At 34.9% G+C, this 13,092-nt stretch overlaps 2 protein-coding genes and 1 long non-coding RNA gene across 4 annotated transcripts; 1 reads left to right on the forward strand and 2 right to left on the reverse strand.

The window, feature by feature from the left end:
• Positions 1 to 5,069: 5,069 nt before the first annotated feature.
• Positions 5,070 to 7,163, reverse strand: LOC140184666 (uncharacterized). The gene is made up of 3 exons (XR_011881827.1): positions 6,840 to 7,163; positions 6,681 to 6,752; positions 5,070 to 6,328 (listed from the first exon to the last, which is right to left on the reverse strand). It is a non-coding gene; the product is annotated as an uncharacterized lncRNA (long non-coding RNA).
• On the forward strand, positions 5,259 to 6,582 carry LOC112800892 (NAC domain-containing protein 7). The gene is made up of 2 exons (XM_025843340.3): positions 5,259 to 5,419; positions 5,490 to 6,582. Exons 1-2 carry the CDS (start codon positions 5,260 to 5,262, stop codon positions 6,338 to 6,340), a joined length of 1,011 nt encoding a protein of 336 aa, XP_025699125.1. The 5' UTR covers position 5,259; the 3' UTR covers positions 6,341 to 6,582.
• A 1,727-nt stretch (positions 7,164 to 8,890) lies between the features above and the next one.
• LOC112800893 (thylakoid lumenal protein TL20.3, chloroplastic) lies at positions 8,891 to 10,572 on the reverse strand. Of its 2 annotated transcripts, none has more exons than XM_025843341.3 (6): positions 10,090 to 10,572; positions 9,972 to 10,001; positions 9,772 to 9,878; positions 9,634 to 9,668; positions 9,425 to 9,553; positions 8,891 to 9,333 (listed from the first exon to the last, which is right to left on the reverse strand). In XM_025843341.3, the coding sequence occupies exons 1-6, from the start codon at positions 10,383 to 10,385 to the stop codon at positions 9,142 to 9,144; spliced, it is 789 nt and encodes a 262-aa protein (XP_025699126.1). In that variant the 5' UTR covers positions 10,386 to 10,572; the 3' UTR covers positions 8,891 to 9,141. The 2 variants fall into 2 exon arrangements, with proteins under 2 accessions (XP_025699126.1, XP_072092840.1); XM_072236739.1 differs by having other exon boundaries at positions 9,772 to 9,861; positions 10,090 to 10,531.
• Between the last annotated feature and the right edge of the window lie 2,520 nt (positions 10,573 to 13,092).

Consider the following 13,092-nt stretch of genomic DNA (forward strand, 5'->3'; position numbering starts at 1 on the left):
AAAAAATGTACGAAATTAATCATTTAAAAATAATATGAAAAAATAAAAAATAATTCTTAAAAAATAGTTATTTGATTTATCCAATTTAATTTTTTTAAATTATTTATATAAAATAATTTGAATCTTTTATTAAACTAAATAATAACATATGTCAGCAATTCAAAAACAGTTTCATGTGATAGCAGGTGAGTTATTGTGACTAAATTTTTAAAGTGATCTTTCAGATTCGGCCCGTACACCAATTTAACCTCTGAAATTTCAATTAAACTCCGGACAACATACTAGTCCCTCAGTCTATTTTCAGTGTGAGTCAACAGTCGAACTACTAATGTGGCATTATTACTGTCACGTGACATCATCACTCAGCCCAGATAATCATCATTCTCTTTCTCATTCCTCTCTCCCTCTTCTTCCCGCACCTTTCATCACCACTCCCTCTCCTTCTCTTTTTTCTCTCCTTTCCATCCTCCACCACCTCCTGTTGCAAGTCCCTCTGCCATCGCACTATCTTCTCTAATCTCTTTCACTGATTGGGAATACCTCCTTATTACACACAAAATACACATATTAAAAATGAATTTTCTAGTTACAATGGCACACAGTACCAAACATATTCACCAATTTGGTCACTAAACATGACAATCACATCTCATAACAATTTTCAATCAGAGAGAGAGAGAGAGAGAGAGAGAGAGAGAGAGAGAGAGAGAGAGAGAGAGAGAGAGAGAGAGAGAGAGAGAGAGAGAGAGAGAGAGAAGCTGATTTCGGTGGATGCAATAGTGACGATTGGCACCGGAGTGCTATAACACATCGACGGTGATGACGGCCTCCACAGGCTCGGCGCCATTGGCAATCGAAACTAAGACCTAACAATTTTAAATTTAAATAGCACATGAGTAAGTAATGGGAGTGAGTAAGTATAAGATTTTGTTTGAATTGTTATAATTATTTTGTTACTTTTTCAAGAGGTTGAAGCCATTATTAAGGAAACTAAGAGTGAGGAGCAAACGTAATTTTTGGGATAGATTGAAGAGAGTTTAGGAGTGAAGTTAGTTAGAGAGTGAGAGAATGGGAGTGGTGACAGGTGCTGTGGCAGTGGAAGTGGAAGAAAGGGGAAGGAGATCAGAGGAGATAGTATATGGCAAAGAAACTTGTAACAGAAAGTGGTGGAAGGTGAGAAGGAGAGGGAGAGGTGGTGGAGGGTGGAAAAAGAAGAGGGAGAGAGATGAAAAAGAAGATGATGATGAGGTGAAGTGAGTGATGATGCCACGTGACAGTAGTGGTGCCACATTGACAGTTTGGCTATTGACTCATGTTAGAAATTAGTTGAGGGACTAATCTGGAGGTTTAAATTAGTGCAATTAAAATTTCAAGAATCAAATTAGTGCATAGATCGAATCTAAAAGACCACTTTAGAGATTTTGGACTCGTTTGGAAAGTTTTAAAAGTAAATTTTTTCAGTTTTTGACTTATAAAAAGTAGTAGTATTAATGTCTGGTGTAATTTTGAAAACTAAATTGTAATTTTCTAAGAAGTTATTTAAAAATTTATAGAGAAGTTAAAAAAATGACTTCTCTTCTAATACTACTATTTTTTATCATATTTTAATAAAATAAATATTTTTAAAACTAAAAATTCAAATACAAAATAATTTATTTATAAATTATTTTTAATATAATTATTTATTATTTAAATTTTTTTTTAAAAAAAACTTAATTAAATTATTTTCGCATCTAGTTATTACCTTTTTGAATACTATATAACTCAGCTTATCCACTCCAGCGTGTGTCTTCACTTCACGTGCCAAACACTTTCCTCCACGTGTCATCTTTCAATTGGAAGTCAACAAAAAGTGCAGCCACCGCTCTTCAGCTGTGGAGACCCGGGTGTATGTATTTGGAGAGGAGTCACTTTCGTATTGTCTATGGTCGGTCGCTTGGTGGGTCCAACTCGTGGAAGCTTTAACAACAGATTTAATTATACAATTTAATAAAAGGCTTAATTTTTTATATACTATATTGCGGACCAACCAACCAGAGGCCGCGTGCGGTTGCTCCAACTGAAAACCAATTATTATTTTACTAAACCCTTAAATAATAAATACTATATACTATACTCCTCTTTCTTGTCTTGTCTCTCACTAATTTATTTGCGCTTTTTTTCCCTCATCCTCATGCCGCAATGCACATAAATATGTCAATATAATGTAACACACCACACTCAACATATAACAAGCTGCTAGCTAGCTAATGCAACGTCCAACCACTGGAAGGCTGGTAGTATATGCTAATAATTATAATTATCAAGCCTAACTAAATTATATTAGAGAACTTTGATCAACAATAATCAAGTAATGCTTATTAGGATATAAATTAACAATATTAGGTTAATACTATATCAGAACAAGGCATATATTATATATGGGATATGCTACTCAGCAACGCATACATATAAATAAAGAGTTCCCCAAAAAAAAAAAATGCTCAACACGGAATTTGAGACAAATTAACTTTAATGTTGATGATGAGTGTACTAGAAGTTTGTTACCTTTTTGTTTAATTGGTATGATGAATCTTCCCTTTTACAATTTCATTTATAATTACTACTAAAAAATTATATACTGCATATTTTTAGCATTTATTTAAGGATAAAGCATTATTGTGATCCATCTAGAAGAACTGTACATCATATATAGTACCTGTGTTGCAATTATTATAACAAATACTAAACAAAAAAGAAGGCATGCTGAACAATAAATAAATATATAAATCAAAATGTGATCTTATACACCAAATGCGATGTAAAAATGTTAAAAAACGCAAGGTTTTTTAAAATTTTGATGCCAGGGAGGATGTCCAGCATTTTTCTATAAACTGCATGCTTATTCTTTATTTAATTGAAGGTATTAAATCCTAGTTGCTGAGAATTTGTTTAATTTAGATGTTCACATAATTTAAACCCAAAACTTTGTTTAAAGTGAGATGAAATAAAATGGGTAGTAATGATGAAGAGAAATAAAACTCCATTGATGATTAGATATTGGGAAAATTTCAGCATATCATCAACTGAATTTTATTCGCTCACATGTCTGAATATATCAACACTTGGTCCCTTTTATTAGAAAAGAAAATGTGCATTCGTGGTTCAGCATTTGATGAGTTGATCTATGCTATGCTACATGGATCATATATATTCATTCTCTTTCACTCTCTCTCATTATTGTTTATTATATCATCTATAATCTCTTCATTCTCTTTCTGGGGTCCCATGCTGGCCCTCTGAAACGTTAACACCACATCATTCTTTTCTCGTCACCATCAATTGCTGGTGGGTGGAGAGAGATTCCTCTCTCTCTCTCTAGCGCCACACTTTTATGAACTGAAAGCTTTTCCAGTAATCTAGCTCCAACTCAATACATCGATAAGGAGAGAGAAAAACTTTTGAGAGGGATCATTCTTTATTCTTTAAATTTATATATTTGTTTCTTGGTGTTTTACTTCCTATTTAACCCTACCTCTTCTTCATTCTCCCATTCCCTGAACGAACCAACCTTTCTTTCTTTTTCCTTTTACTTCTCTTTTTGAAGCTAAGGATCCTCGGGATCTATCTCATCACCTCCATCATTCTTGAGTGCACAAGGCCGTGATCCACTTCAATTCCCGAGGATCACTTTTAGTTGCTCTCATTAATTACCACTTTTTCTGTTCTCTTGTCCCCATCCTGTTCATTCCATTGCTGTTTTTTGGTGCAATTTCTGGAAGTAGCTCTTACAAAGACTTGGGTTATATATATTGATTTAAAAGGATTCTTATCGATAGAGAAATATCCCATCAAGTTATACCACGTAAAGAAAAGTTTGGTTAATTTCATATACAACAGATCTACGTACAGCGATTCTACTTGGAGTTCTTAGGTGCAAGATATATCAAGCTAAGGTTGTTCTTTAAACTTGTTCTCATTATATATAATGCATATCTACTTTAGCATATTATTATGTGAGTATCTCTATCTATATTCTTAAGGCATGACGAGAGAAAATATTACTGGTTTGTTTCTTTTAATAATTCAAGTCAACCAGCATAAGTCCAAAAAACAAAAAGAGACAACAATAAAAGACTGATGAAAACATGACATAATTAAAATCTTTGACATGACTTCGATCTGTGTGTTTCGGTTGGAATTTGTGTGTTCTACACCTACCGTGATTCATGTGCTTTACTTCAGCTTTTTATTTATTTATTTATTTATTATTCCCTTTGTTCTGGTTTTAATTTGCACCCGACAGATATTGATCTCTTTGCTTATTCATTCGACCGCAAAACAACCATGCTAGCTTTAGTTTACCTGCCTGTGATAGATGCCATGATCATTAGGTTTTCCCAAACCGTTTTTATATATGTTTGAATGATCAGTCATCAGTTCTTAAGTCAGTAACATCGCCTCTTCTCTTAGGGATTTTAGCAAACTATGCTGTAAGCCATTACGTACGTGCGTGAAATGCTTGAGTGCTCTACCAATTTTGCTGTAGGGTTGGCTTCAAATAGGGTAAATATTTGATGCTATATAATCAAACCCTAAATCTAATGGAGTTGTATGTTTTGGAGAAATTTTATTAGCTGACGAGGCCGTAATTGTTTACGGTTGATTTTTCCATCCTTCTATATTAATTCTATAGTGTTTGTATATAGCAACAGTATCTAAAGGGGAACATCAATTATCAACAATTATATATGTTATTATCTTCTATTCTTCATTTTCTTGTCCTTTGCTGTTGTTGAACTTTTTTTTTTATTTCAATTTTTAACCGTGAACTTCCATTCAACACTACTGTCATATCTTTTTTCCTCTTTGTTAAACTTCTAACTTGTAAGCACAAATCGAATTCAGCCATCAGAAGATTCCTTCGAATTAAACCCTATCAAATACAGTCAACACTACTAGCTGTTGCTGTTCTTCATCTTTATTTTAAAACTGTTATTACAGAATTTAACATATTCCTGTGAAATCTACCACACAATACGTATATACATATGTACATCATGTTATTATTTGCAAAAAAAAAAAAACAATTATCAATAATCAATCACTTATATAAAATACATGTTAAAATATATAATACAATTTAAAAATATGTAAAATAACACATTAATAAACACAAATTAAATTACGTGGCTAATAACACATTAATACACAGAAATTTTGCTGAAATTTTACAACTAACGGAAGTGATATGATTTATTGAAATGCAGGAGGTTTGAAATGAACGCATTTTCACATGTTCCTCCTGGGTTTCGGTTCCATCCTACGGATGAAGAACTTGTTGATTACTACCTGAGGAAAAAGATAGCTTCGAAAAGGATTGATCTGGATGTGATAAAAGATGTGGATCTCTATAAAATTGAGCCATGGGATCTTCAAGGTACGTATGAGAACCACTAACATACATTAGTAGATAGAAATGAATTATAACTGGAGTGAGATGCATGCAGAAATATGCAAAATAGGAAGCGATGATGAAAATGAATGGTACTTCTTTAGCCATAAAGATAAGAAGTACCCAACAGGGACTCGCACCAATAGAGCTACAAAGGCAGGATTCTGGAAAGCCACGGGAAGAGACAAAGCCATATACTCAAGCTCAAGCCATTGCCTCGTTGGTATGAGAAAGACTCTTGTGTTCTACAAAGGACGAGCTCCCAATGGCCTCAAATCAAACTGGATCATGCACGAGTATCGTCTTGACTCCAATCAGGAAGATGGCTGGGTTGTGTGCAGAGTCTTCAAGAAGCGGATGCCCACGCTACGCAACGTGGTAGACTATGATGATCAACTTCCCTTCATGCAAGGATCTCCATCCACTCACTATCCCTGCAAGCACGAGCTTCATCAATTCCAATACAACACCAATGATGCTTTTCTCCAACTTCCACACCTTGAGAGCCCTAATCAAGTTTTGAGTTGCGGCAGCCCCGTTATTGCACCCTATGCCTACGCCGAAAACAACAACAACAATAATGGAACTAGTAGTACTAGTGCTTTGCAGTCCTATTCATCTGAACGCATTCAGCAACAACTTCACTTGCTTTACGGTAGCAATATTGAGCAAGCAGTAGTGGTGGACCAAGTCACGGATTGGAGAGTGCTTGACAAATTTGTTGCTTCTCAACTCATGAGTCAAGATCAAGATCAGGCTTCCAAGGAAACCTGCAGCATGGCTGATGAACAACATGTTGCTACTACTGTGCTTCCAAATGGATCCACGAAGCAGGAAATGGCGCCTCAGGACGACTATGTTTCAACGTCTGCCTCCAGTAACTGCGATATTCACCTGTGGAATTGAAGTCAATATTATTATATTATATATAGTAACTAGAATATGCATACTAATTATATATAGCAATTAAGTACAGTTTTAGCTCTATGGAAAAAAAAAGAAAAACAAGGCATTGCTCCGAGTTTGTGTACATAATACGCCCAAACGTCGTATTAAATATTCTTATTGTTGAACCTTTATTTTGTGCTGTATGAATGACTATCATCATCCACCAGATGCTAAATTTAAGTGTGTCTGTTGATGTTAAACTGGTTTCTTCATTATATATATGTAGTTTAATTGCATTTATTACTCATTAAATTTGTATACACATGTAGTCTCGATCAATTAATAATTGTATATGTACCTGGAGCTCATTATTTGATTCTCCATGAACCGGCAATTGTAAAGTCTTGAAACCTAAGCCAACAATTTGCGCCTTATAGCCAAGTGGATTTATTATACTTTTCTTGGTAAAAGAATGAAGTGATATGTAGTGAGTCTTTGTAAATAGGAGATAACGTACCTGCATGTGGATGCATGCAAATTCAGCTGTAAATTAGCTAACTAGTGTCATAGCTAACTCAGTGAAGGAGGAGGAGGAGGAGGAGTTGGAGGGATGCTCCACTAGTGCTGAGGTAGCGTATGTTCAAACTTTGATAATGCATGGTTTATATATACCCATAGGAGCAGTATGAAGGCAAATTAAAACATTCATTAAGCACCTCATCATGATGATAATGGAGAGGTTTGGCTGAATGTGATTTAAGGGAAACAAGTAGCCCTTTTTATGTGGGGGTGTCGGAGTGAAGATAGAGTAGTAGAGCAATGCAATGCAATGGCACGACATAATGATTAGGCGTGCTTCCATCAACTTAATATCGTAATACTTCCACTACTGTAGCCATCTGCAGCAACTAAAAATTATCAAGAAATTAAGACAAAGTTACTCCTTTAATTTGACTCAATATATAGTGTTTATCATAGAATTAGCTAGCTAGGTCAATCATCGGTCGCGTTCTCCTTGCATAAAAATTAAAAAGTAAACTAGCAGCACACCATGCGCATTGACATGCGGAATGTGTGAGTAATAATGGGGCCGGGGTTTGTTAAAAGAGCATTTTAATAATCCACACATGCTAAGCTAGCACCATTTTTTTACCATGTGCGGCGGCCATATTTACATTATGCAACATCACGCATAACATTCTTTATATAATTACTTCCCCAAAAACCAAAGTAAACCTCCCACTTCCACACATACTCTGCTTATTATGTTTCCTTCTAATAAAACGATTAATAAAATAAAAGATGCTTGCTTTTCTTGTCTGAATTTGGTTAAAGACAAACTTATTAGATTCCATCCTCGTCAAATGTTTGACACAAATTGGACACGTTACATGTATATATACCAAGTGAAAACAGAACCAACTTTTTAAGAGATAAAAGCGGCATGGAGATGGAAACCCAAGATAACATTAGATTTCAGGCGTGGATTAGATGAGGTGGTCCAATAATAATCCAAATTGCTTTTTGAAAACCATGAGCAAGGAGCTGTATGGCCAAAGGGGAACATTCCATGGACCGGAGTGCACTGCTGGGGAAGGTGGAGGAGTGGGACAGGCTATTCTCCCTTCATCATTGTTGTTAATTCACTCTATTCTCTTTGTTCGGGCTCCACTAACCTCTTATGAAAACCCTCAGATATCTTATTATTAATTTCTAATGCCAGATATTAACTTAGGTGACTTGAACATGGAGGATGAAAAAGTTTCATTGAGCACTATACAGTAATGGAAATGTTTTGTTATATACTGTATCAAACACTGTATTGAGATGCACTGTTTATTTGCGTGAAATTAGTATCATATTTACAAAAATTCTACAGCTAGCAACATGATTGATGTGGCGATATATCTAATATTTAGATGACTAGGACAAAAGGAAGAGTAAATTGCAAGCAACATGATTGATTCGTTAATTAGAGATTAGTTCAAAGCTTGGGTTACGAGTAGGGATAGATGGAAGGTTCACCTCTAGTTTTGTATAATTGTGGGCTCTAATTAGAATTGGATTATATTTCGGAGAATATTTCTGTAATGACATCTTTACATAAAGATAATATTGTGGACCATTAGGCAGTTTAATATGACCAAATATATTTAATTAATTATCTAAAAATTTAGAATATCATCTTCATATAAAGATGTTATCACGGTAGTATTCTCTTGCATTAATGTCTTGACCATAAGTTGCTTTCCCCGCAAGTTGAACTTGGCTGGCTTCTAAGACCTCTCTAATCACCCCGAAAAAATGCTACCGAAGCTAAGACTATCATAACATGGTGGATATACTTTTTTGTCCAAAGGATGAGGTAAACAAAAAAGAAGCCATGGACTTTGTGAAGACTGTGAGGATCAATCAGTAAATAGTTTATCAGTTCTGCTTTTTTCTGCATCAATGTCTTGAGCAGTTTTTACATATAATATTAGTGGTGATTAGTGTCTGCTGCACTATGCACGAAATCACTCTATGTCCATGCCCATTGCAAATTGTAAGACAAAAATTATACACAAATTGATCTTCAAGTTATATATAAGTATTATGTGATATGCATGAGAAATCGTGTGACCAAAACACAGGAGAACTTTATATTCTCCCCAAATTAGCAAATATATCTGTTATCTTACAGGGAGAAAAACAGGGATCACAAACAGGTTCTGCCCAAAGATCAATCAGTGTAGGCGTGAGTTGGTTTCAGGAGGATATGCTCTGCATAGAGATGCCTCATTCATAGTCTCTTAAAACATATGGCCAAATGCGTGCAACTACTTTGCATCACAAAGGCCAGTTGCTTCATCACAGAAACCATCTCGATCAAGCAGTTTCTGTGGTGGAGCACTTAACAGGGGAGACGACGGGCTGCCATATGCATTTCGTCGTTTGTTGCCACAACCCAAGCTTAATCTTGTGCTTACTCCTGTTACAGGATTTGTGCCGCTTGCATACTTGCATAAAGCCTACACCACAACATTAAGTTCATCAAACAGTTGTAACATAGTTAAATATCAAGCAATGTAGGTACCAGAGACCAAACAATAATTGGTGTACCTGCTTTTGTGGAAGGTCCAACACAGCATCACTGAAGTCAGCACCTTCAATGATGGCACCTCCAAGGTCACTCCGTGTCAGCACTGTTCTAAGGAGAATAGCATTTGTGAAATTGGCTTCATTAAGAACCTGTACTCCCCGGACAAGCAAAACCACATATAATCAAACCAACTAATGCATAGAAGTAATTAATTTGAGGTGTTAGTTACCATTCGATCCATCAAAGTGTCACTTAAATCGGCACCTGAAAAATGTCCAAGGGAAATGTAACAAAACTATAGTCACTAAATTTTGGAAGTTCTGCAGAGAAACTAATGCTCCATAGATATTCATATCCAAGCTTATACCTGTAAAATTAGCCTTGTATGCAACAGCTTTCTCAAGATATGCACCATTGAAGGTTGAACCGCTAAAATCAGATTCTCTCATATCAGCAGCTGTGAAATTGGCTCTTCTGTATCAGTCAGTAATTTAGAATGATCATGAATAGAGGACACGTTGTACAATTTTACACTGGGAATAAATTGAATAACTACTTTGAAATTACCTGAAATTTTCATTCACATGCACTGCTTTCCTAAAAGTAATGAACAAAAGAATTAGGCGACTATAGTTTTGACTACAAGCAACCCGAGATTTAAAAAGCAAGGAAAGGATTCAGGAACCTGAGGTCGGCAGAACCATACTGAGCAGCGGATCCAATGCCGAATTCACCCCTCATTTCGGCCTCGAATTTGTTGAGATCAGCAAGGGCAGACATGTCAGAGCTGAAGGCAATAACTGCCGCTGCCAACGTGGCCGAAACCAGTTTCCCCCACTTCCTCCTGGGTTCTGTGTTTCTCTTCATTTCACAGACAACTTTAAAAGCTCCCTTTGGATGGAAATAAGATTGGTGTACATTGCAAGTCTTGGATGCGTGAAGACAGCCTGTGGAAAGCGGAGTCAATGAATTCAGTGCCATTGGAGAAGAACAAGAACAAGAAGAAGAAGAAGAGATGCAGTAAGTTTGGATTTGCACTTCAGCAACTCATTATGGAAGTTGAGTACTTGACTGGTGGTAATGTAGTAGCACACGTGTTCCACTATTATCTATGCTTCTTCAAACTTGATGCTTTGGGACACACTTCTAATTTTATCTTCTCTGCAATTACCAATTAGCTTATTTTAAAAAAATGTTTAGAAGAAAATAAAAATTAGTTTAAATCATTTTAAAATTATTTTATTTTATATTTATTAATTTTTATTAAAATAAATATATAATATTAAGTATATTATTTTAGATATTATATATATAATTATGAATATTAAATTAAATTAAATAATTTTAAATTATTGTGTCCTTAACATGAATGTATCTTAAATATATTTAATTAGACTACATTTACTATTCAACCTGTATTATTATTGTATGAAGAAGTATTCATCTCAAGATAATAATTGGTAGATAATTTAATATATATTATTAAATTATTTAATATAATATATATTGATATTAAAATTATTAATTTATTTGAATATATTTTTATAAAAATAATTTATTTATTTTGTTATATTTGATTTCTTCTATGATGAATAATGCTTGCTATTTCGAAGGTTGTCTGAAACGTTAATTTGAACCTAAAAGTGAGGTACAGACCCTTTGCGAGGCAACTTGTTCTTAAGCCAAAGTATCGCTGTCCGAGTTTTTCGTGAGGAAGTGAGGGTGGTACCAGCAAGAGACTCCGATACTTAAATAAGCAAGAGTTTTAAGCAGGTTTTTTAGTAGGTTAGAACGTGAATATACTTGAGGAGTGTCAGTGTATTTATAGTAGAGTTGATAACCACATTTTTTAGAGTAGTTCCACCTTTATTGATGGATAACCGTTCTCTTTATCTTAGGAGTTTGTTAAGATATATTTTTTGGTGGAGATAGAGATGATAGGAGTTCGAAGAGGCAGTTACTTATTTGGATAAGAAAAATTGGTCCCTTATGTCGTGGCCGGCCTCCTTAAAGAGGTCGGGTATATGGTAAAGACTACCCTTTTTGAGTGGGCCTTTATTCTTATTGGATCTGACTTTATGTTTTTGGAACAGGTATGAACACTTGCTATTGCCATTAACGAAATTCATCACTTTAAAATTTAAAAACTTATGCTATAGATTATAGAAGCGTATAGACCTACTTTAATTACTTTTTAATTAGGGTAAAGTATTAAATTTATCCCCTATGTTTAGGTGTAATCCTATTTTTTTTTCTTAAGATTTAACGTGTCTTATTTGAATCCAAAAAAATTTCATTTAGCTTCAATTTAGTCCCACCATGAGGTCAAAGTTAAATAATTAACGGGATGTCCTACATGACAGCAGTACAAGAATAAGATCGATAATTTGGAGAATAAGGACAAGCTCCAGAGACACAACATCAACCGTGGATGCATCAATACATTTATTTATCATTCTACTTAGTTCTTAGAAAATATTTCATTTAAATTGTAAGAACAATGATAAATAAATATATTGATGCATCAACGGTTTATTTTGTGCCTATAGAGCTTGTACTTGTTATCCAGATTATCGATCTTGTTCTTATACTGCTGTCATATAGGACATTCTGTTAATTATTTAATTTTGATCTCATGGTAGGACTACATTAAAGCTAAATGAAACTTTTTTGGATTCAAAAAGGACACTTTAAACTTTAAGAACCAAAACAGAATTATGCCAAACGTAGGGGACCAATTTAGTATTTTACCCTTCCAATTATTAGTTTTTACATTAATTTTCTTATTTAACATTTTATGCTTTTTTTTTTCTTAGTATTAAGACGGGGCTATTGGCCAGAAAAGGAAAAACTAGGTACAAACTACTCGTGGTAAAGAAGTTTCCCTTCTATCATCAGCTAGGAGTTGGATAAGCTCTGTAGAAGGCGAATCCCAAAAGTGAAATCCTTGATTTAAATTGATGCTCTTTCGACATAGGCAATCAGCACATCTATTACTTTCTCAGTAGATATTAACAAAATAAACATTTCAATCTCTCTGCTTCCATCTGTGTATGCTTCTAACTAAGGAATTAGGGTGCTTGTGTAACTTCTTTTGACTATTCAAAATAGATATGACAGTCTGAGAGTCACACTCCAGAATGAGCTTTCTTATCCCAATGGTCCATGCATCTTTAGACCTTGATCAATCCCCATAACACTGTCTCAAAAATCGTGCAAGAGCCTATGTGGTATGAAAATCCCCCGATCCATCTTCCATTCTCATATCTTAAAAGCCCTCCACAACTGGCTATTCTCTCTATTCCATGTATACTGTCGTCGGTGTTGAGGGTGACCTAACTAGGAGGGGGTGGGTCCCAATTGATATGAATCTCTTCCTTTCTCTTCAGCATTGGTAGATATCTTCTTCTCTGAGCCGCTTCCCTAATCTCAATAATTTTTTATTATTTCAGTCCAAGGTTGCGGCGGCCTTTGGTATTCCTGTTCGTGCATTGTCTCTCTGTTCCTCTAGCTCTAATTTTTCTAGCATGTAACGATGAACATGTCCATCCAGTTCTGTTTTGGATCTGGTGAGAGGTTGTTCTGAAAATTTAAATTGAGCCATTCCTCCCAATTGGTTTGGAAGAAAATAGGTAATTTCTTAGACTTGATGAGACGAATCCAGGTTCTAGAGACTCTTTGGCAATCT

This window comes from Arachis hypogaea, chromosome 5, assembly GCF_003086295.3.
Source record: "Arachis hypogaea cultivar Tifrunner chromosome 5, arahy.Tifrunner.gnm2.J5K5, whole genome shotgun sequence".
In the NCBI taxonomy this organism is placed as follows: Eukaryota; Viridiplantae; Streptophyta; class Magnoliopsida; order Fabales; family Fabaceae; genus Arachis; species Arachis hypogaea.

Bases quoted from the DNA above. Each gene is read 5' to 3' on its own strand.
- LOC112800893 (XM_025843341.3), bottom strand. From the start codon at position 10,385: ATGGCACTGAATTCATTGACTCCGCTTTCCACAGGCTGTCTTCACGCA. The intron at 9,879-9,971 runs GTAATTTCAAAG...TGACTGATACAG, and splicing joins CATGTGAATGAAAATTTCAG to AAGAGCCAATTTCACAGCTG. The intron at 9,554-9,633 runs GTAACTAACACC...CGGGGAGTACAG, and splicing joins ACACTTTGATGGATCGAATG to GTTCTTAATGAAGCCAATTT.
- LOC112800892 (XM_025843340.3), top strand. From the start codon at position 5,260: ATGAACGCATTTTCACATGTTCCTCCTGGGTTTCGGTTCCATCCTACG. The intron at 5,420-5,489 runs GTACGTATGAGA...AGATGCATGCAG, and splicing joins TGAGCCATGGGATCTTCAAG to AAATATGCAAAATAGGAAGC.